This window comes from Aythya marila (genome assembly GCF_965140915.1).
Source record: "Aythya marila genome assembly, chromosome: 12".
NCBI lineage: Eukaryota > Metazoa > Chordata > Aves > Anseriformes > Anatidae > Aythya > Aythya marila.
This window is the reverse complement of record NC_139053.1, coordinates 2,853,624-2,878,411: the sequence shown is the minus strand read 5'-3', so window position 1 is coordinate 2,878,411 and position 24,788 is coordinate 2,853,624. Positions and strand designations below refer to the sequence as shown.

General features: G+C 40.6%; 1 protein-coding gene across 2 annotated transcripts in view; it reads left to right on the top strand.

Moving 5' to 3' along the window:
* The first annotated feature begins 4,736 nt into the window (after positions 1 to 4,736).
* Positions 4,737 to 24,788, top strand: part of NETO2 (neuropilin and tolloid like 2) — a 28,930-nt gene continuing 8,878 nt past the window's right edge. For both annotated transcript variants that reach the window (XM_082770231.1, XM_082770230.1), the window contains exons 1-6: positions 4,737 to 4,903; positions 16,165 to 16,221; positions 17,720 to 17,860; positions 19,771 to 20,019; positions 22,074 to 22,118; positions 22,208 to 22,335. In XM_082770231.1, coding sequence (XP_082626357.1) covers positions 4,870 to 4,903; positions 16,165 to 16,221; positions 17,720 to 17,860; positions 19,771 to 20,019; positions 22,074 to 22,118; positions 22,208 to 22,335 — 654 coding nt within the window. In that variant the 5' untranslated portion in view covers positions 4,737 to 4,869. The remainder of the gene's footprint in view (positions 4,904 to 16,164; positions 16,222 to 17,719; positions 17,861 to 19,770; positions 20,020 to 22,073; positions 22,119 to 22,207; positions 22,336 to 24,788) is intronic.

Genomic DNA, 24,788 nt, shown 5'->3' with positions numbered 1-24,788 from the left:
GGTTTTGTGTCATACTTTGGCTTTCTTTCTATTCCATAGGCATCAAAAATTTGTTTCAGGAAGGGTGTTACCCTTCTGCCAGCAAGTTTAAGAAAGCAACATCAATTAGAAAGTGTATTTCCAGGTAATCTTCACTGGAACTGAAAAACAGTTTTAACTGCGTAAATTTTCAAAATACATCCACCCTAATACAGCCCTGGTGAGAAATGCTATTGGAAGGCTTCTTCGGTGTGAAATCTCACCTATATAAAAATACTGTTGACATGCCAACTGACAGATGGCTGTTGAAATACCAGCTTGCTTTGTTCTCATTTTCCATGAGAAGCTTTAAGACTGAATCTTCCTGCTAGATTTATCATTAATGCAGTATAATCCCCAACAAAAGAACTAACTTTTCTGCTGCAGATTAATAGGCATGTTCTGTATAGTAGGGGATCCTTCCTCTGATGAGGCCATCTTTAGTAATAGCTGCACTAAAAAGATTTGCTACAACTCATTGAAGAGTGATCACTATAAATGCACCAAGTCAATTCAGGACTCCTAGAACTTCTTTCAGATAAGTGCCACTTAATAGAACAGAAGTCAACCCATACACTTCCACTATATTTTTTTTTAAAGTCGTCAGAGCTTAGTTTTGTCAAAACAATGTTGAAAGGGCTGAATGTGCTAGCTTTAAAGGTATTGATAACCAAAGAGAGAGATTTTTTTTTCCCATCTATTACTCAAATGTATTCTAAAGGAAAAAGCAAATTTTTTTGATCAAAGACTCAGATGTGTCAAGAAACAGAGAGCTATTGAGTTTTTAAGTCTGAAATACTGCTCTGCTGCTTCAGTAGCCATATACTATCCATTTGATTTTTCCCCCATTTTGGCAACCGGATCTTTTTGTTGAGGCTCTAGTAATACCAGCCACAGCTGTCACAGAAAATATCAACCACATAGCACCATTATTGTAATTAATTCCCGTCTTTGGTGAAAAATGGAATCCCTTCTGTGATGCAATCCTTAAAAAACGTAAAATATATTCCAACCTTGTTGCATGACTTGTGCTAGAGAAGTTTTTAGATGTATTCTAATGCTCAGATCTAATTATATTGCCTACCAAATCCAGAAGTGCACAGTAAGCTTCCTGAAGACTATCAGTATCCTTAATGACTACTAGAAAGTTTTCTCAGTTACTTAACTCAGTAGTAAATAACAAAGTCAATTATACATTTCTGTATGATTACATATTATATTGCTATACTGAGGCACCTGCATCTTCCATCATTTTCTAATTAGAAATCATATGTAATTAAGATTTAACAAATGCACCTAATCCTATTGACAAGCCCAAGCAACAGAACAGTTAAAATGCTACTCCTAACTTCCTTTCCTAATTACTCACTCTTAACATCTGTATTCTTGCAATCTCTTTTAAAAACAATACCCAGGTCATCTCAAACAAGTTCAAAAACTGACTGTTGGTCCAAGGCTATTTGTGATGTACAATCTGCTACCTGAAAGCAGCAAATATGTTAGGTAGTGTTAAAATTTAAACTTCTTTGCAGAACAGTAAAACCAAAAGAAGTTTTAAGGAAGAACTATTGGGAAGAAGCAAAATCAGTTCTAATAATGGAAATTGGCTGAATATGAGCCAGCTGAATCAGCTGAATCAGTTCTAATAATGATCGTCGGCTGAATATGAGCCAGCAGTGTGCTCAGGTGGCCAAGAAGGCCAACAGCATCCTGGCTTGTATCAGGAACAGTGTGACCAGCAGGGCTAGGGAGGTGATCGTCCCCCTGTACTCAGCTCTGGTGAGGCCGCACCTCGAGTACTGTGTTCAGTTTTGGGCCCCTCGCTACAAGAAGGACATCGAGGTGCTTGAGCGGGTGCAGAGAAGGGCGACGAAGCTGGTGAGGGGCCTGGAGAACAAGTCCTACGAGGAGCGGCCGAGGGAGCTGGGCTTGTTCAGCCTGGAGAAGAGGAGGCTCAGGGGCGACCTTATCGCTCTTTATAAGTACATTAAAGGAGGCTGTAGCGAGGTGGGGGTTGGCCTGTTCTCCCACATGCCTGGTGACAGGATGAGGGGGAATGGGCTTAAGTTGAGCCAGGGGAGTTTTAGGTTAGATGTTAGGAAGAACTTCTTCACTGAAAGGGTTGTTAGGCATTGGAACAGGCTGCCCAGGGAAGTGGTGGAGTCACCATCCCTGGAAGTCTTCAAAAGACGTTTAGATGTAGAGCTTAGGGATATGGTTTAGTGGGGACTGCTAGCGTTAGGTCAGAGGTTGGACTCGATGATCTTGAGGTCTCTTCCAACCTAGAAAATTCTGTGTGATTCTGTGAAAATTCTGTGATTCTGTGAAATCCAAAGGTTTTATTGTAGCAGTTCAAGGGACTCGTTATTTAACTGGTTGTGCAAGTATTTAACTACCTGTATCAAAACGAGTGGTCCCATTCCCTTCCAGGAACAGCTCCCATTCGAGAATGATGACAGCTCAGTAGAGCAGCAGAACACACACCTGGCCATCCAAAAGCAGTTTTTAATCTCTGTTAACTACTAAACTCAAGCTTAATGGACCTGACGGCACAGCATTCTCTTCCCTGGAAGAGAAGGCACTCTGCAGGCTCAGAAAGTGGGAAGCGAAAGTTTTTTCAGACCTGTCAGCAGTTTACTGTACAGTATTTTAAAGCACCACTTATCACAAGAATTGTAATGAGACAAAGCAACAGGGATGTCCAGATGAGGAATTTCTCTGAAAGCAGCAGTAAATGGTAGCAGAATATGTCACAAATGCACGAGTGGATCCTGCTACCCAGGTCTCCCACACTGACAGATGGATGCAAGCCTGCAAGAGAAGCTGGAAATGCTCCTACGCTTCCCCAAGTGTGTAATAGCTCTGTCTGACCTCCTAATGGACAAACCAGAAGTGCAACTTTTCAGTTAAATTGGCTATAGCAGCCCGGTTCCTTGCAATTACTACCAACTCGTATTGAGCACGAGATTACTGTTTTTTCTTTTTTTTTTTTTTTTTTTTTTTTTTTTCCGTGAAACAATTGACTACAAATCGTTTACTCAAATGCACATTCAGCTTGCAATCTGAGAATCAGGCTGCTTGTCTCATTTCTTGTATCATCAGAAGCAATAAAAATACCAGAGCCAAATGTTGCCATCAGCTACATTGTGCATTCAATAAATAAATAAATAAATAGATAAATAAATAAATAAATAAGCACCCCCTAACAATCTGCACGACAGCATAGTCAGTTTAAATATTTTGCTTATGTACTTCAGAAAGGATACAAACCTGTGGATGACTACAGATACAGTAGAAATCATTACTCTGCTTGGTATTTTCTAGGGTTGCTAAGGTTAAACATTTTTGTTAGCAGAGAAGAGCAGCACAAAGCAGATCCACCTAACGAGGACTACTTTTTACATAGGAATTTTCACTGTAGAGTTGAACATTTCCTCCCACCGCTGTAAAAACGTACAGTTAGGAGAGGAATAGAAAGCAACTGCTTCATTCAGCGCTGGAATGCAGCAGCTCTTGAACAGTTCATGGGAAACTCCCCTTCGAGAAGCGACCGTATCGGCTCTATTTGAAAGGACAGTTCGAGTAAGCGGAATAATAGAATTATGTAACTTGGGATTTTGCCACAACATCAAGCTTAATACTTCCCATCAAGCTGTTTGTAACACTGAAATGGCTCTGTAATGCCCAGAGGCGCTGGGGACCTTTCCTCCAAGGTCTCGGCTGTCCCCTTCAGGCCGCCAGCCGGGAGCAGGAGCGCGGCGCGTTCCCGCAGGACACGCCGAGCTTTGCCGATTGAACCGCAAAGCACCGCGAGGCGAGCGGAGCTTCACGCCTTACGCCCACGCTCGAGGCTGGAGCAGGCGGCCCCGCAGGCTGCACGCCAGCACCTAAAGGCCCGGCTGCCGCCTCCCTGGGGTGGGCTCCAGGCTGCTTGCCCGAGCCCCCCCGGGGAGCCCCCTGCGGCAGGCGGGCAGCCCGTGCCCGCTGGCCCACCTCGGGCCCCGCCGCTCCTCTCGCCGGCTGCCCCGAGGTGACGGGGCGGCAGCCGGGCGGGCAGCGGGCGCCCTTCGCTTAACTTCGTGTCGAGCCCCAGCTCCGCGGGAGCCGTCGCAGCATCCGCACAAAGGGCGTGTGCCGGGCTCCCGAGCCGCAGGCAGCACAGCGCCGCCGGGAGCGAGGGGGAGAAGAGGGGGAACGCCCGGCGGAGCGGGGGCCGGCTGCCTGCCGCCCCCGGGCAGCCACAGGCGGGCACAGCCCTTCGCCTTCCTCCGGCCGAGCCCCCGGGCCCCTCTCCGCAGCCGGGCGAACCCCAGGACTCGGGGGGCCGGGGGCAGCCGCCCCGCGCTGCCCTCCCGGGGCACGGGGCCACCGCCCCCGCTCGGTGCCCGGCCCGGCGGGGGGAGCGCGGCGGCCCCGGCGGCTGCGGCTGCTTGCGGGGCTCGGCGGGGGGCGGGCACATGCGTACAAGCGGCTGAGGCGAGCAAACCCCCCTCGCGGCTCCAACCGGCTTCATTCAGCGGCTGGGAGCCGCCGGGCTGCGAGCGGAGTGGCTCACCCAGAGCCTCCTCCCCGGCCCCCGGGGCGGGCCAGCCCCGACGGTGCCCGCCGAGCCCCGCTCTAGATGGGACTGAGCGCGGCGGCGGCTCCGGGCTCGGGAGAGGGAGGAGGAGGAGGAGGAGGAGGAGGAGGAGGAGGAGGAGGAGGCTGAAGCTCCGGGCATGGCCGCGGGCGGGCGGGGGCCGGCCGAGCCGTAGTCGCGGGCCACAGCGCCCTCGCGGGGGGCCGCCGCGCCCGGCCGCGGCCATGGAGCGCCGCTGATCGCCGCCGAGGGGAAGCCGCCGCCGGGAGACGATGGCCCCGCACCAAGTCTGCTCGGTGCTGGAAGGTAGGAGCCCCCCGCCGGCCCCGAGCCCCCCGCCGTGGGAGCTGCCCCAGCCCCGCCGCCCCTTCGGCTGCCCCCGCCGCCCGCCCTCGGAAACTTTTGGCCGAGGGGCCGGGGCTGCTCCGCGCCGGGGGAAGCCGGCGGCAGCTCGGGGCGAAGGGGGCCCGGAGCCCGCAGCCACCCCCGGCTGCCCCCGTCCCGTCCCGGCCGGGCAGGGTCGGGCTGCGGGCGCTCAGCGGCCGGGGGGACGCAGCCGCGGGTCGGGGGATGCGGGGCTGCCCCGGGGCTCGGCCGTGCGCCCCCGAGACGCGTGGAGAGCTTCGCGCTCCATCTTCTCGCAGCCGGAATGCTCTGGCTGCCCCCCTAACTCTGCCGGTGCGATGTGTAACTGTGGGCAGGGTAGCGGGCTCGCTGTCGGGAGCGAGCTGTGTTTTCAGCGAGGTTTTCACGAAATCAGTTCCTGCTTGACCGGTATTCACCTCTGCTTCACTTGCTCTTCAGGCTTGTAAATCCTGTGCCTAACTACTTCAGGCGCAGAGGTAAACAGCTGAGGAAAGCCAGCCTCCCCCCCCCCCCCGGCCTTTCCTTATCTGTGCTATTATTTATAGAGCCCGACGACAGGCGAAGGGTCTCTGATGGAAAACAAAGCTAAACGTGGCAGTTAACCTTGTGCCTCACGAGATGGTTCCTAGCGCTCTGCATCTTCTTCAGCAATGCCAGACGTGCACCACCAGGGATTTTTTTTTATTAAATTATTCCATTAGGAAATTTTGCAATGTCTGTTTGCATTATTTAAGCCATCGAGGCATTATTGCAGTGGGGAGAACTGTTTCTGATGTGCATTGATGTCTTTCCACGGTATGAAAGTTGTAAAGAAGTCTGTTTTAAATCCAGAATGTTTCCTTAGCCCATGAAATCCCCTGTCTCTGATCTGAAGGATAGTTATCTTGAGGGTTTAAATAAATATTTTTCATTTATTAGCATAATAATTGAGAGAGAAAGTCTTTGCTTTCCGCAAATGCCCATTATATAGAAGTGTTAACCATCCACTGGTTTTAGACACCACAGGAACAAAAGGCTTACTGGGTAAGCCCCAAGAAAATGTAGTTAGTTTTATTTTTCCACTTCCTCTGTAAGTAATGTAGCACATAGTTAAATACCATAAACCATGGTAAAACCACCATAAAATACAAGTGACAATTCAGCTGCTTAATTACTTTCTACGTACACAGACTTGATTGCATTTCAGAAATATCTGATTCTTCACAATTTGACTACAGGGTTTCTCCTGAACAGAGCTCACTCTGATCGTTTATAATCACACTAGTGTCCAGTTAAAAAGAAAAGCACTTCTAAAGGAAGTTTTTAGTATTATTTACAATAAATTGCACAAAGCCATTAGTCAATAAGCTGTTAGTATTCAAAATGCATCACTTGCCATGGCTACAGAAACAAGGTATCATTACTTAGCATCATACATGCCCTTTTATCTCTTCTTCACTAGAAGTCTGCATATAGTCAGTCTTACAGCTAATCATGAAGCAGAAGAAAAAAAAAAAAAAAAAGAAAAAGATTCCTATAAATAGATGCACAGATTTAATCCTAATATGAAACTATGGGAAATAACATTCAAATCAAGCCACCATATTTACAAACTGCATCTTAAATCCTGCATGGAAACTCAACCTACAATGACAGTAGGGTTTTTTTCTCTATATAAATGGCTTTGTAATTTACTTACTGAGTTCTGCTGAAGCCCATAAGAAGCACCCTGAAGCTCAGTACATTGAAAAACCCTATATCTTTCAATAATACTTAAAATGGTTTCAATCAAGTTCTTAACATGAAATGCATGCATACATTTCTGTCATCCACAAAGGCTGTATTTTGGGCTGCGTACCCCAGGGCAGGCGCATCATGCTCACTTTGGGGCAATTCACCTTTCTTTTATTATACTTGTTCAGAACTATAGGTTATTCCTCAGCTATCAGCAATAAGGGCTGACTAAAAGAAACATTTTAATATAATTCTTATTGCCTTTATCCATAGTGTTCAGCCAAACTTGTAAAAGCCTCACGTTATGTACCAAAGCCCATCTCACCCTGATTGTTAGCTCCCATCCAGACAGTAGTGCTGAGTACCGAGGCTGCCATAGTGCTGCAGCTTTTGTCAGAGTGGAGCCCAGCCCACGTCTGCCTGCTCTCTCAGTAGCACTGGGCTACTGGAGGCCAGGGTGCTCCCTGCATTTTGCCCCTTTAAAGGCAAAGCCTTTTCCTCCCTTCTGAGTTCGCAGTGAGTTTTTGACCAGCACTAGAATCATTCTTGAATTCTAGCACAGCTTGCAAAATGCAACTGCTCTGCAACAATAGGGCATTATAGCCCTCTATTTCATACGAGAGAAAAGCAGCCGCTTTCTTGATAAGCCATGTTTCTGCTAAGCATTGGAACTAAATATAGCATCCTGAATTTCCTCATATCTTCCATTCCCCCAGAATGTGTTGGCTATGGGCGTGTTCCCATTTTTCAGCTATGCTCCCCTCCTTCATTTCCATTAAATCCAGACTATGTATTAGTTTTCCACTGCTTTGGTTATTATACTAGATCACCTTAAAAAGCCAACGAGAGAATTCTGTAGTTTCTGTCCTAATTCAACAAACAGGGCTAAAACAAATTACCGCTGCTCCCGGAAAGTCGACATTCCCAGCCTTGCAATGCAGTCCAGAATTATTTCCAACTCTGCAGGTTGCAAGAATGTGGACTTCTATGATTAACTTCCTGCCGTTCTGCTCAGCCCCCTCATTTGCATTTTGGCATGATTTTAACAGCTAATTTCTCACAAACAAGTAGTGTTAGGATGTAAAGCTTCCTTCCACGTGAAAGCTAGGAGTTACAGTCTCCTGTGCCCGGTCAAAATAACAGCCTCCTGTGCAATCAGAAGTTGTACAATCAAAAGTTGTAACAATGACCCAAGAAGCTGAAAGCAAGCAGACAAAAATATAATTCATAAACTATGTTCCTGATTTCATGACTTGTCCACTGAAACCAACAGTGAATTACTGTTTGTAAAGACTAAAGTGGCCCTAATGAAGGCTGTAGCAAGTGTAAGCCAGAATTTCATTTGTTTTTTACCTAAAGATGGGAATAATTTGCAACCATTTCTGCTGCACTCAAAAAAAGAAAAGCTAAGACTGCTTGCACTGTTAAGCAATTAAGGAAAAGTAACTCAAGTAACTATAGAATATTTCAAAAAGGTGCTGTGTTAAATACAAGATTATTTGGTGGTATGCATTATGCCTTTTAATACACATACAAACTTAGTATCCAAAATGTGCTGCTCCCAGAGTAGCATAACTTCAAAAACATTAGCTTTCTAGTTTTCCTAAGACATACTTGACAATGACAGCTAAAATTTTTACAGAATAAGCTGGTTACAGGTGCATTGCTATTAATAGAAAAGTTCAGTCTGTAAGTCAGGTATATAGATGCAGTTGGAGTACAGAGTAACACCAGGCTGAAGCTAAAGGAGCTACTGAATTATGTATCTCTATCTCATGAAAAGCTAAGATGATCTGCACCTTCCCTAAGGTTTAATTCATGGAGAGAGATTAGACAGAAAGATTACTCCCCAAATGCAACTTTATAAGCTATTCATCATTTGTGAACCTGTCAGAAATTCACATTATAATTTATTGCAGGGATGGCGAAGGGAGCAATTAAATGTCTGCAGTTGTACCAGAAATCGCACAGACTCTTGTCCATGTTATTTACCCCCCGAACAGGTTACACATGCAGTGAGGGACATGCTTATCTAGACTCAGGCAAAGTCTTAATTATAGTATCTTGGCTACAGTTGGGGCTCTAGCACTGCAAACAGGCTTGCTGCTTTTCTGCCTTGTATACTCCAATTTGGTTTTTAATTAACTAAGCACTTAGCAGTCTTGGACAACCTACATAGCTTGCTGCCTTTCTTGATACGTGACTGACAACTGCTGCCTCAAATACAGCAAGTGGCTGGGGTGGGGGAGTGTAAATTTTTCAACAAAAAACCAGCAGGTAACTTTTCATGAAAAAATCCACATTTCTTTTATTTTAGCTTATCTTTGTGCTTCACTCCATGTTCCGTTATTACAAAGCTGACCCACTATGCACCAGGAAGGGACTGCCAAGATGTTAACAATACCTGTCACAAAACCTCCTCCTTTAGCAGACAATAAAATCCATGAACACAGAGCAGTCTCTTTTCCAGGGACTAAGAGCAAGAAGCCAGGAAAAAATATTTATGCTCTACATTAGCTGCTCTCAGACATGACAGAAGACAGAAGAACATTTAATATTAATTCCATGACAGATGTTCCTGAAAAGATCTCCACCGAAAAAAAATACGCTGTATTGATAATAAAGAAATGAAGGAATAACAACGTTTGGAACAGTCTGATCTATTTCTAAGTGAGAAGTATCACTATCCAACTGTTCTAGGAATAAGTAATCTCTGGGAAAGATGTATTCAGAATAGTCATGTACAGCAGGATCAGTTCTGTCAGCTACAGGGAACCCATCTGAACTTTAAATCAGTGTATATGTTTTAATAAGGTTTTTGGAACCCCTCATCAACATGGTTTGCACATGCAGCCTTCTCAGCAGTCGCTTGCTGCACACAGCTTGGAGATGAAAAAAGATCTTCCATATAAAAAGGAAAGTATCTATTTAAAAAGTGAAAGATATTATTCTTCTGGCAGAAGTTTTGCTGGCAGAGATACACAGGATTGGATTATAAGTATCAGGATGTGGAGCAAACTGGTAGAATGAAGCAACCCACAGCTGCTCAAATATTTCTGATGGAGGAAGGGATCAGAAATGTTAAATGTTTTGGGCAAACCTGGAGGGGACTCTGTCACAGATCCATCCAAGCGTGAATTACTCTGCAGATGATTTTTATGAAAGGGAACTGCCTGTACCTCCTGAACCAGTTAACCTAATTTCTCTGCAGACATACAGACTCCCAGTTTGTTTCTCTGGCAATCTTAAAGAGAGGAATCCCTACTGGAAACAGCCGGAGTGAGATGAAACTCTTATCTGAGCATAGACCTGAGTGCATTCAGTCTGCTGGCATGCTAATGGCTAATAAGATTTGGATCTTAGAAAGGCACTAGAGTCACTGTTAATAGCTGATGAAGCCCACTTCTGCTACCAACATTTGTGAGGAGGATTAGAAATGGGTTGGCAGCTCCACTAGCATGCTCTGGGTAAGACTTACAAACAGCTGAAGTACATCTTGCCTCATGCACGCCTTCATCTCTGTTACTTTATTCTCTTGCAATCCTGCAGTATATTGCAGTAGCTCAATAAATATTAAATAAATAAATTTAAAATTGAGAAAATCACTGGGGCTGTTAATAAGCTAAGTTTTAGGCAGCCAACTTTATTGCTCTCTGATATTCATTTTAACAATCTGTGAACGTCCTGTTGAGACCACAGAAAAATCAGGGAGTATATACAGACTGCGAACTGTAAGAGCATGTGAGATTCGAAAACTGCTGTGTTTTCATCCTCAGCAATAGAATTGTTTGCTTAAAAAAGCAGCAACAGATGCAATCCAATATTCCTTTTATCAACTTGCAAATGTCACCAAATGCTAGGAAGAGAGGAAAAGAAAACTTATTCCCATGGACTTTACAGTTTGTCTGTTTCTGAGTTAAAAATGGCTTGAATCAGAAAGGCGCTCAATTAGCTTCCTGAAAGAAAAGGAGGTGACCACCCACACAGAATTGCACAAAGTCCAGAGTGCCTCTGTTTTCCTTTTCCCACTTTACCTTGTTTGTCCAAGTTGAAAAAGTTATTTACAAAACCTGTCAAATACTTTGCATACAAGCAGCATCTAACAGCATGGGTCCCTATGCTTGATCAGAGTCCTTACAGGCAACTAAAATGCATATGAACAAATTATGCTGTACGTGTACTCTCGGTCAGAGAATAAGATAAAATGTAACATCACAAATGCCTCCACTACATTAACAGCTAAAATTGAAGTTTAGACTAATGTGGAAAGTCATTGGATGTAATGCTGGGATACTGCAATTAGCAGTTACTGAAAGTAATATTAATTTTAGCATGCAGGGGGGAAATTAAGAGCTGAGTTTAAGAATAGTACACAGGAAAGGACTCATTCCCATAAGGCAAAACACAGTATATAATTAAGATCAAGCATTTGTTACTCAGGGCTGTATCTGCCAGAAAGAAGCAGGCATCCTGGCAAGATGTTCTAACATGCATGACCTGTGTGTTGCCAATTACCGTCTGTTTGGACTTTATGTACACAAGGTGCTGCCTAATCCAGGGAGTACAGCAGAGAGAAAACAGTGAATCCCGCTCTAAGCAACGTCTGTCAGCTTCATCCCTAGGATTCTGACTACCACAAGTACTAAGAACATGTAATGCTCTAAATGATTAAGTCTTCATTTTTCAAATGGTGGAATTTTTCACTCTGTTTCTAAGTTTTGCTTGATTGCTCCCAACTTTGATATTCAGCTTGCCCTGCATGCATAGATGCCCCATTGTTATCCCTGAAGACAGACACTGCTTGCAGAGCTACACAGCACATCTACTGTGTTTTCTCTATATGTGAAGATCCCTAGAGCATGCAGAAAAAGCGGAGGAAAGACGTACCATAGAGAGCTCAGAGCAGTAGTGTATTCCATGAAATCTGAAGAATGCTTCTTGCCAGAAAGTACAAGCATATGTCAGATTTGCAGCCTACAGCACTTGTTTCTCTAAGCAAAACACTGGTTTCTTAATGTTGGTTGAGCATTTGTTTACTATAAAACTATATTATTCCCATGTTTAAAGAGAAATAGGAGCCACTCGTTTTTTAATCTATATGTGTATATACTTCACAAACAAATTAACAGATATTTTTTGCATCTTATATTCGTTTTAGAGAACTTTAAGAAACGTCAGCAAATAAAATCTTGACTCCTGCAAAAAAATGCATGGTTTATTACACCAGTTCAGGGGATTCTTTTATGTTATTCCATAAGCCTATTTCAACAACCGAATAGTGATGATAACTTGCAACGTATGATTAGTGTCTTCACGCTTAAAAGTCTATATTACTGTCTGCAGGCTATGTGATCTAAAACATTTCATGCAAAGAAGTGAAGAAAATGAAAAATAGATTGTTTTAAAGGCAGAAAAAAACCTTGCTGCTTTTTCTTTATTTCCAGTTAATGTCACACAGGTAAAAGCTATCAGAGCTTTAAATGGTAGTACATAAACATGCACCATAATTTGTCTGTAGCAAATACCAGATTCATGAATAAAAGAAGCTCCTCTTAATCTGTCTACCTCAATGGCTTTGCTGCTGTTGGTTTAATGGTAGCCCCTTGTACAGTTTAGATAGGAAGGAGAAACTTAAAATAAGTTGCAGAATCACTTGTCTCTATTGTCTTTAACAACTAAATACGTGGAAGTTTATAGGTCAGTCTCCACAATCTCAGTATTGTCTAGCAGAATTCTCACCACACTCCTCCATGAAAAACAACCCTAAACACCCTTCCGTCTCTTTGATATTCAATGTAGTCCTGCAACTGTGCACTGGTTGTGCTCCTGCTTACATTATCAAGCCACCTTCAAGCATTTTGGGGCACCTACTACTTCTGTTTTCCATACCATAGTAGAATACAGGGCTAAGTCACACATTACCTTTCATCCACACAGAAGAATGTCGTGTCTCAGTGACACCTAAGAGACTTTAAAAGATGAAAAAAGGAGCAACGGAGGAATACTGTGTCTCATTTCAAATTCAGGTGCATTATAACTATTTGAATTTCAGTTTATCAGAAATAACAAGGTGATTTATGATCCTTCTGAAAGTGCTACAAGACTTTTAGTGAATGTAGTTCAGTACCTCCGCATGTCTGCTCTAGTCACTGTGCCCGTGTTGCTGTATGCACTCTCAGGACACCAGTTTAGCACTAGCTCTCCACTGTGCCGTCCTACAGGATCTGTCTCTTCCCTTGACATCTTCCTTCCTTGTTACTGGTTTAAATTAGTCTTTGAAATTTGAAAATGTTTTCCAGGAAGCAATATAGATTTGGGACACCAAATGACTGCTTTGTTGTTTTTAAAAATTACACTAAAATGGGTTAATGGAAGCAGTCTGAAAGGTTTAAAAATATCCTGGCTCATTTTTTTTCCTTCTTTTCTTTTCATCCTGAACATTAATAGGCCTTGTTTCCAGCCAAAAAGCTCCCATTTGCTATCATGCACTGTATTGTGTCGTGTAAATGCACCCAGTTTAAGGCAATGCTGCCTTAGGGGTTTCTGCCCACTACTCTCAGGAGGAACAGATATACATGTAAATATAAGTCCTCTCTCCACCTTTTCGGTCACAGAGATAAGGACAGCCCACCTAGAGAATATTAAGCAGTGTGTTTAAAAAAAAAAAAAAAAAAAAAAAAAAAAAAAAAGATGTGTTTATCACCAGGGATAAAGGTAATGGCAAAGGTTTGCCATTAAAGATTTGCTACCTGGGCTGCTTTGAATACATCTTAGGGATTGAGAGCAAGAGAGGGAGCATTGCTAGAGAAAGGCAAGAGTTGGAAGAGATTTAAAATGAAAAGGATGAAAAGGGCAGGGAACAATGAGAAAGTGGCATATACTTACTATATCCACTCATCCATATAAGATGACAAAATTAAGGCAGTAAGACAAATATTCAGACCATTTATCCTCTATAATTGTCTGCCTACCCATGCTGTTCTGCAGGAAACATGCACTGTTCCTTTGCACTTACACACACACAGCTCTGGGCTATTTATAGAAGTAGCACAGGCTTTAGTGAAAACCAATCAGATTTTCTCAAGTCCTTTTAGGAGGCCTGTTTCTGTCTCCACATCATTTCAAGAAGGGAAATCACTGGTTAGTACAACTGAGTATCTGTTCAGATGTTCTTTGTACCTGTAGAAGAGACCACGGTCACTGAAATAAACATAGATGCTTATGGATGTTCTTAGGGGGAAAAAAACACACAGACCAAAAAAGGTATGCTATAACAGCATTAGCCACAGTAGATAGCTATACTAAAAATAAAAATAAAAATAAAAATAAATGCAGATTTGTCTCTGATAAGGGACTATCTGCATTCATTCTGTTAGTCAAGAAAGTATTTATTCAAGATTTCCGTGTTTGTTTGCTTTATGAAAAAAAAAGGCCAAAACCCATTTTGCATTTTAAGAAGCAGCACAATAAAGTGGTCTAAATTGATTTGAGCTTGCTATGTCCTTGCAAAATAGAGGGTGGTCATCTTTAAGAAATGGAAAAAATGGTCCTTGTCGAGTTGTCTCATAACCATGTGCAGTCTGTTTTAATATGGGTAGAAAGAAGAGAGGGCAGCAGAAACATACATAATAAAACAGAAATGCAAGACTGACACTTCCAGGGGCAGACTTTGATTCCTTCCATCCCTCCCCAAGATAATAGATCTGTACCAACATTACAGTGGCATCTATATGAATTTAGTCAAGATCTCAGTAGTTCGTAGTCAGTGCATGCTCCCTCTGGAGCTCTCAGAAGGGCTGAAAGTCTAATACCAACACAGAGAATTTGCAGATAGAGAAACTGCCATTTCAGCATGAGCAACTAGGATGCCTGAGCAATGAGAGGGAAAAATCGGGAAATAGAATGAACTTCTTGAATGTGACAATGGAGTTCCTGTTGAAATCTTTTTTTATAGGGATGAGGCTATGCCAGTCTGACTTGGTATTAACAAATCAATTAAGAACACAGGAAGGGCCATACCAGGTCAAATCAAAGGTCCATCTAGCCTGCTATCTTGTCTTGCACAAAGATGCAAAAGCAGAGGTCTCAGACTGTAAAAGTAGAACAAATGATATTTGCCTCAAATTCTATCCCAGACTCCCAGCAGTTTATGAATCAAGGGGTTCTTGAAGCAGAATCTTCCACTCTAAGGATGTGTTATGACATTTGTGCATTAAAATAAAATAATCTTAGTTTACTCTGAACATGCCACCTGCTAGCTTTGTCTGATACCCCCTGGTTCTTGTAGTGTAAGAGAAACTAAGTGCTCTCTGTTCCCTGTCTCAGTATGATATTACAACTTGTATTCTATCTGCCCTCAGCCAGCTTCTGTCCGAGTCCTAGCCTGCTTCACCAGTTCTCTAATGTTTAAAATTAGAGGTATTCAAGATGGAGGCAAACCAAAGATTTGAAGAGGGCATAATAATATACTCTAACTTCATTCCCTTTTCCCTTCCTGGTAATCCCTAACAATTCAAGGAGACAAAGCATTTTAGGAAAATCAGGAGATTAAACCTGCTTTAAAGCTGTTGATGAATAGGGGAGTGTGGAATCCTTAGTGTGTGCTGTTCAGACCAACTCTTCTTGGGTGCAAGGGAAGTGTAATCATAAGGCAACGTTTGAAAGCAAGACCATTGAGACAGCTTCTTTTCATGGAAGGAAGGAAAAGGGTTGGGGGAAGAAATATAGCAGAAAATCTTTAACAGGTCAAATATCAGTTCAAATCACAGGTTAGTTCAAACCTAGAAAATGCCAGCATGTAACAAAATGCATCAGCAAACCAGCATGCTTTCAACAGTGTACATCCCAACATCATAGCTTCTGTAACTACTCAGAGTAAATCTCACCATCACGAGAACTTGCACCTGCACTGTTTGCAGAAATCACTGCTATGGGGTTGTAGCAGTGTCACAGCAACCAGTCTTGCAGATACAATTCTGTAGCACTCCTGAAACCTCTGTAGGGATACGACCATGCAGTGTCTCCTGTGGTCCTAATTAATTTTGTGTAAGCTAGGGAAGTCTGTTGTATACACATTATGCATATGGAGGTGTAGGATAAATACTGTTCAATAAAGATGACAAACATCTCTTTCAGGATATAAAAATTATATAGAAGATAGACACCATTTAACTTTATAAAATGTGTTCAGATCTGTAGACCCTCTATAAAGGATTCTTGAAGTCCCTTTAAACAATAAATGATCATTTTCATAAAGGCTTTCTTAAGGAACATGGAAGAAGAACCTGCAGTGTACTTAAACTACACTAGTTTCCTAAAGCTGAAATTAAAAAAAAAGGACATATATGTGCTTTTATGTGCATGTATTTTTGTATGTTCTGAGTTGTTTGGGCTAGTGATTCTAGGATTTGCATGAATTAGGATTGCATAAAATGGTCTGTAATTTTGTTCAATTACTGATGCTTTTCCTGTTCAATTTCTCTTACCAGTGTTGCTGGTAACAATCCTTGTAGTGGAAGGGATTGCCATTGCACAGAAGACACAAGGTACAATTTTGGTTTGATGATTTTCTTTCCAAAAATGTAAGAGTTTAGTAGTGTTGAATTAAGCAATATAAGTCAAAGTATTCAGATTCTCATAGGTCTTGAATTAATTATATGAATTCTGGTATTGTCCATCCCTGCCCCCCCCACCCCCCATCATTTACTGCATTTTTTCCAGTTGAACAAAGCCATCCAGTCACAAAGAACATGAAGGTTCATTTACCCCGTTAGAATTCTATGGTTTTAGAATTTAGAGGTGGGAAAAAAACACCGCGGAAATTCCTGTTTTCTCTATCTGACAACAAGCTTTTCAAGCAGTCCACCCACAAATATTTTTAAAGCCTATACCTCCTGAGGGGGGAAGGCAATAGTTTCACAAACCTTATTTTCTCATATGTGGGATTCATCCACACATCGGAGAGAAGAATTCCTTGAACTGACACCTACAGAATTTCCTTGAACAATTTCTGCAGGAGAGACGAAGTTTTCACCCCCGTAAATAAAGGCTGCCAAGATATCAGTGGAAGGTGATGTAATTTGCAACTTACTGTAGGCAGCTATGACCTGTATCAGCACGGACTCCCTCTCAAAGGTCTGCAAGGAAAAACTGCATAAATATAAATAACATGATGAGAGCACCCCGGTGAGATTTAGGAAAAATCTAGCAGAAACCACATATTCTGTTTCTTTCTCTCTTCAGTTCTGCTGATATCAAAGAAGAGGGTCAAAGGTACTTAATAAGAATGTTAGAAGGATCATACTGCTCCCAAGCCCCTTCTCCAAGGATAAAGAAATCTGATCTAACAAAGCTTCTGTGAATGATCCAGCATGGTGCATGATCACAGTAAAGTGCAACATCTCAGCCACAGATCGTATTTTCCTGCATCCAGAAAAAGAGAGCTTTGATCTTAAATGAGAATCTTAGCTACCAGTGCAATCTACCTACTGCTATTAATTTTATTAACTACCATTGCTGTATTTAATTTATTTACCTATCATAAGCATTTTTTATTCCAACAAACTATTGTAAATAGCTTAAGGGCGATATGCTTTAGTATAGTCTGGAATCAGGGTCAAAGTAGTAAATGCTGACAAATAGTGTGGATTACATTTGCATAGGAATGGAAAAGACACAGGACATAAAATAAAGCTGTTCTATTGGCAGCCACTGTAACTATATGACTTAGAAAAAAGCATCAACAAATCTAAACTCATGTGGGTAAAAAAAAATTTACTCCCTCTCTTCCCTTCCTGAGGATTACTGTACAGATCTTACATTCAGAAATTGTGATCTCATCAGGATATACCACACCACTAAATTGACCAAAAGATTTTCCTAGCTAGATATTAACAAGTGGCATCTATGATAAGAGGGTTCTCAACCAAAACAAATTACTTTCTTCTCTTATAGGCTGTGTATTATGTCAATGTTTTACCTTTGCAAAATCAAATTTGCATGCTTCCAGGAGACATTTATTTGATCTCTTTATTTTCCCTCAAGGTGGGCAAAATATTGGATTGAATCGCATTCCTCCTACCCAGTGCGATAATTGGGTGCGGACTAGTAATGGAGGACACTTTGCTTCACCAAACTACCCTAACATGTACCCACCAAATCAAGAGTGCATCTACATCTTAGAAGGTACCAGCTATATTTCTCTTTTGTTGTATTGTAACCTTACTGTTAAATTGATTATGTTGAACTGTTAAAACTGTCGTTTTAACATATCATCAAGTATCATATAGTCATATTGGTAATATAATCAATTCTTTAGTTACTTGGTTGAGTGAGAAGTTAAATGTACTCTTTTGGGTAACAACAGCACGTGAATATAAAAGGCAAACATGTAGGAATCATCAATATGGAATAAGGCATAACCTCACAGCCAGACAAAGCAGCATCAGATCTTCTGTAATCTATGAAAGCACAGAACTATTAAGATAAAAAATGTGGCTTATCTTAATATCATGTAGAATATTGCTGATAATAAATTGGAAAAGATGGCTGAAGAGCTATCTTTAGCATTTATCAGATCACACTATATTAGTCTAAATCTATCTCAGGGACAGCAAATCTTTATGCTGCCCTTTATTAATAAAAACCCCACACCTGTCTGTCACAGTAGCACTGTACTAAAAATGGACACTTGTCCATTTTTGCACTACTGAAGTTATGCAATGGGGATAAAAAAAAAAACATTAACTAGAAAAAAATACAATCTGATGGGAATATCTTGGATAAAGGCTGCAAGACTTGGGACACACTAATTATTTTTCCTCTTCCTAGATTGCATCCAAAACCCACTGAAGTCAGCTAAAAACACTAGTTTGCTTCATCATTAGATTCATATCAATTAATTGGTGTTTTTCAAGTAACAAGTTTCAGCGAGTTTTTATTTGTCCTGATTAATATGGACCCTCATTTTTGTTTCCATGCATGCACATTGGAAGTTTTGTATCTTCCCTGCCACTGAATGCATGGAGAGCAGATATCCTGCCCAGCTTTAGAGTTCAGACACACTAGATCCAGTGCTGGATCTTCCTTGTACAAGGCAGTTTCCATGGGGCACAGAAACAGCTTCCATGCCTCTGTTCTCACTGTCATTACACAGGAACATTGTGGGAACCTGAGCGAGAAAAAAGTCCTCCACTAAGAGACGGTCCTTCCTGCAGACCACTGCCAATATGTGCAAACCAACAGCCAGAAATATTTTTAACTCATGTATAATTAAGGTGTAAATGTCTAAACAGTGTTAAAGATGTATAAATAAATCCTTTTTGCATCCAGAAGTAGACAGCGTATGATTCATTAATGCTGTTGTTCCAGATACCAAGTAGTATCTGAAAGTTCATATAGCACAATAGATGACACTAGCAAGAAGCACTAAGACTATACACACAATATAAAGGCATGGTTCCAAACTACAGATGTGAAAGCGTGCTCTGATCAGCGATCTGATCCAAATCCTGGTTCAGACTTACCAACATCTGCAGTCATTCATATATTGATAATATATGTTAAGCAATTACACTTCTCTGAGAATTCTACTAGAAGACATCTCCTGCTAAAGGATCTCCAAATTTGGGCTTAATGTTTAGTAAATATATCAGCGAGTAGTAGTTCTTGGTATCTTTTTCTTTTCCATTGTTTTCTGTATCCCTCAAGTTTTTTCCTTTTTTTTTTTAATGTACTTTGTTCCCAGTACAACGCTAATTTATATTTTAATATTAAACCTTGCTTGAATACCTTCGCATATGTGTTGATATGTGTTACACATGATGTTTTAAATTTATGTCCTTGCTGAATTTTCAATTTTAAAGGTCAAAGAAAAAAAAAATCCATGTCATTCCATGAAAAAGTATCTCCCACAGAATCAGTTTTAGAATTTTCATTAGAGTATATCTAAGTTTTTGTGGCAGACTACTAGGCGTATTTTGAGAAGTGTCTAGTCTCTTTATCTTGCTGTTTTGGAGGTCTCTCTCCATTTCATGTCTTCATGTGTGTTTTATATAGATCTCCATTTAATCTTTTGCTCAATTTTTTATGTCTAGCTGCTCCACGACAAAGAATTGAGTTGACCTTTGATGAACCTTATTACATAGAACCCTCATTTGAATGTCGGTTTGATCATCTGGAGGTTCGAGATGGACCTTTTGGCTTCTCCCCTCTCATTGATCGTTACTGTGGTCTGAAAAGCCCTGCATTAATTAGATCAACAGGGAGATTCATGTGGATCAAGTTTACTTCTGATGAGGAGCTGGAAGGAAAGGGATTTCAAGCAAAATACTCATTTATACCAGGTAAAGATGCCTAAAATTAATGACCACATTAATGACCATTTGCTCCCATGGAACTCTGTGGATGTGTTTATTCTGTCAGTCTAGAGCTGTATTTCTTCATAAGTGCATATGAAGGCAAAGTAACAATGCAATAGTTAGAGGTGTCTGTCGTGCTAATCCTGATGGATACCTGAATAAAATCACTTTGGGAAATTGACCAAAGGGAATTACAGGTCTGTACTTTCCTAGTGAAGAAGTCAATTGATCTTGTTTGTACTGAAGGCTTTAGCAACTTCCCTCTTTGGTATTCTAATTTGTACCAACTCCACCAGGGAAGTAATGGAAAGAGCATTTATGTAGACTAGCAGTTTGGCATTTTCAACGGCCTATCTTCTAAGGAATATCAGACAAGATGACACAAAATATCTGAGGTCAATCTATAATAGCACTTTCAGCCAGATGCAAAACATTTTAAATTTTCGTTTCTGAAAAATCAGAGATAATATCTATACAGCCCAAATATCAACTATTGATATAACTAGATACCCTCAAACAATGGACTCAGACAACAGCATTGTTCTTTGCTCAAAGAACTGTAGTTTGCAGGGTATGAAGGAGAGGATAATGCGCTTACAGTGCCTTTAGACAGACAGAAACTACACCTGCTCTGTTGGGCCACTTAAAACTGGCAAGCATTCTTTTTACAAGTGAATTTGAACTGATATCCTTGTGTAATGCTCTATTGCTGTACTTCATAGATACAATACGTGGGTAGCTAACAGCATTTTATCATCCTTTGGGACAAAACACAATGTACAAAAGCTAGCTCTACTGCTACTATAAATGCATAGACATGCATAATTTTTTTATGCCATCTTTACCCAACTGATCTTTAACCCTACAACACATGAAAATACTATACACAATTCTATATTACTATTTATAGAACTGTACACCTTGCTAGGGATTTAGACTTGGAAACTCTCCACATTAACGTAGTAACCAGTCCACTGAGAGTGATCTGCTAAAATATTTCCATGGGGACAGTACTTATGCATCTTGCTAAGTCCGTTTCCAAAGCATCATTAACATCACTTTCAAAACTAACTTAGCCTAGTTCCAGGCTGAAGTGCTTTCTTTGCGTAGACTACCGTCTCATGCACATGTACACACTACGATGTACGTGATTTGCTTGGTGACTTTCTACGCCACACCTGTGATGTAGAAAGTCTCCATGCATCTTGTGAGTTTCTGTGTGATTTGTGAGGAAACACATATCGCTGATATGTGAACCTTGGACAGCCCAGCCCATTTTAGACCCATTTTTAGCCAAGTCCTAGTCCCAGTAAAGTCAAGTACCATTGTTTAACCATTATGAAAAAGTGTATTCTTAACTCACTAGTAATTTACATACAGTATGTTACCATAGTTTACTACACAGACACGTACAATACATTCACTGTGCATTTAGAAGGAGGAACAATAGAAGGAGGAACAATAGAGGAGCAATCAACGCTAAATTCTGCCCTAATAAATGATACCTAGAACTGTGATACTTGGCCTAATATAAGCAGCATGGGTACCCAAGGAAAAAGTATCTTTAGTATTGAGCTGTCTTTTTTTATGTTCATTATTAATAGCAATTAGCAATTTCAAAACATCAATATATTATAATCTACTCCAGTTCAAATTGTTCCCAGACATACAGACAACAATCTGATTAAAATGATGCACACAGAAAGATCCCTGTACTCTTGTGAAGCTCCAGTGATTTCAGTGAAAACTGGCGTAGTTAAAGTTAAGAATGTATCATAAGGACAAAATACCTAATTATAATTTTTGGTGTTAGACTGGAAATCCGAACTGTTAGCATAGAATTACAACATCAATCTTCGTGAAGTAATGTATTATCTAAAAAAAGTTTGTCTCTGTAGCCTTCAATTGATTCAACAAACTTTCTGGCAATTTTTATTGTGACATAATAAAAATGGACATCATCTTCAGATTATAATAAGCCTTGAAGTGATTGTTAAGAATTGATAGCCCCCGTGACTCATGGCTTCTTTCTATTACAGATCCTGACTTCACTTACCTAGGAGGCATTTTAAATCCCATTCCAGGTCTAGTATTACAGTACCAATTTCTTTATATATGAAATTTTAAATTAATATCATATTGCATTTGACAGCAAGGTATATGTTCTCCCTAGACTGCCAATTTGAGCTCTCAGGAGCTGACGGAATAGTACGTTCCAGTCAAGTAGAACAAGAAGAAAAAACAAAACCAGGACAAGCAGTTGACTGCATATGGACAATTAAGGCTACTCCAAATGCTAAGGTGAGTTTCATTCATATCATTCAGCATGTAATGGGTTTCCAAGTAATTAGTAACAGGTAATAGTGATTAGCATAATTTCACACTTTCATTGAAATGAATTATGTATCAGTAGCTTAGGAAATTCAGACATAATATTGTTTCTGAAATGCAACATATACAGCAAGTCCATCATGTTATCTTCCTATTATTTGAAACTTTAAATACAAAATAACCCTGAAAACTGTTAAAGCAACATTTTCCAAGGACATTTGATTTGGCCCGTGGTTTTATTGGAAAACTGCAGGTAAAAATGCTGGCTAACAGCTTTGATAAACTACAGTAAATCTTGCTGCTATGATTTAAAATTTTGCTGCCAATAGTTCTGCTGGAGGATTTGGTTCTGTTCAAAGTCAGCAGAACGTGTACCTGGCTCCTCCCCAGTCTAATTCACAGTCCAGCACCTTCACTAAAACCCCATCTATCTCATCAGCAGTCTGAGCTAAAATGAAAGGTTTTACCTGGAAATGCCTGAGGAGCTATCACTTTTTCTCTTCTGACTTTGCTATAGGATCATACCCTCTGAAAGCGCCACAGTAAAATCTGGTTGGACTTTTCTGAGTCCCAAAAGGCGCATGGTAGCTGCTGGAGTCAAAAATCAGCAATAGATATATAGGTACCTGATATTTGTGATTGTGTCTGCAGCATTACTTACGAATACTACTTATGAAGACTACTTATGAAAAAACACACTATCTTATAATCGTTAAAAACAACTTAAGCTTTATTGTTGTGCAGAGAGAAGGATTCCAAAATACAATAACCTGAGCCTGTTTTCAAAAATAGAGAAGCTACATAACATTTCAGAACCATACACTTGCTAATTACTTACAAATTGCACTGAATATGTAATTTTTCTCTGTATAACATACACATCTGTTATTTGCTTCTGTGTGTGTATTAAAGCACATATTACTACTTGCCTGTACCACATGTACATAAAATTTTAAAAATATGTATTTTTAATAGCAGGACTTGCCAAGCTGACAGTCATTCTTATCCACTGCTAAGAGTTAATTAAGTAGCCCTATTCACCAACTTCCAAATCAGTACTGAAACAGCAACCTAAAAGACAGAAATAAGAGGACAAGACAAGAAACTAAAACTCCACTAATATATTTGAGCCTTTGAGGAAGTGAGTCAACCCCCAAGAGCCCTGTACTAGTCTGAGTAATAGTAGCAGTTTTCCAGAAACAATAATAAAACCATTTTCTCTCTACATTTCCACTTGAGTGCACCAGGTCTCATGCTTAAGTATTTTAATAAATTATTGAATGTTACCAGAAGGCACAGTTGTAGTTGGGTCAGTCCTGAGATTAGATCATCATCCTAAATTATTGAGTTAAAACATTACAGAAAAATAACTCTTCGTATTCTAAGAGTGGTTTCTCGAGCTTCAATTTTGGCAGAATTATGGTGATAAAACCCATTAGATCTGATATGGTTCCATCTCTTGAAAAAACTAAGCATAGACATTTTTAATTTCCTCAATTTGATTTTGCATTAAAAATATATTTTTAAACTAACAATTACAGCAATGAAAGGGCTTACAAAATCTGCATAAAATAAATTTAATAAATCACTCCAGATTTCAGAAAATTACTAGAATTATCAGTATAATCTAAGAGCAAAGACCTTTTATATTTACTTGCCTGGCACACTAACTAGAAGGAGCTTTTGCAGAGCTGAGCCCTTTCAATGGAATTATTCCTTTGTTTTCATATGCAGATAGCTCTACTAAAAATGTGCCAATTTATTTTTAGTTTCCATTGTAATTTCACAGCACATACATAAAGCCAATCATTAAATGAAAATACCAGCACATGCAGCTCAAACCCCCCAAGTTTGTGAGATAAAACATCAATAGAAGATGGGTTCTCAGTGTAGCTGAGAACTTCCACTTGTGAATCTAAGACAGTGGGAAAAAAAAAAAGAAAAAAAAAGACTATTTACAGAAAATCACTTTGCAGATCACAATGCTGAACATGCATAGAATCACATGTGTGTTCAGGAAACATACTTAGGTACCAAAAAAATAGCATTTTCACAGAATAGTGAGATGAAGCATGAGATAGTGCACAGGCTGCACCTTATCATAGAATGTGCAAGGGGAGAAAATGCTGGCAGCCTGCTTCTGGAAAACAGCAGAAAGAAAGGAGAAGCCAGGCTGGACAAGTGTAACCAATTTTTTATGTTCTCTCTTACTGTGTTTTAAATAGAGTCTGTTAACTGTAGGTGGGGGGCATGTGTTGTTTTGTTTTTTTTTTCTCACTCAAGAGTAATGCTTTTGTTTTAGTGAGTTCTTTACAATTCAGTTTTCACGCTAGTTAAGTTTAAAAGCAAGAGATGGTAAAAGGGCAGAAAAGCAGGTAATATAGCAATAGTATGATATTCATCCACACCGTCACAATCTAAAC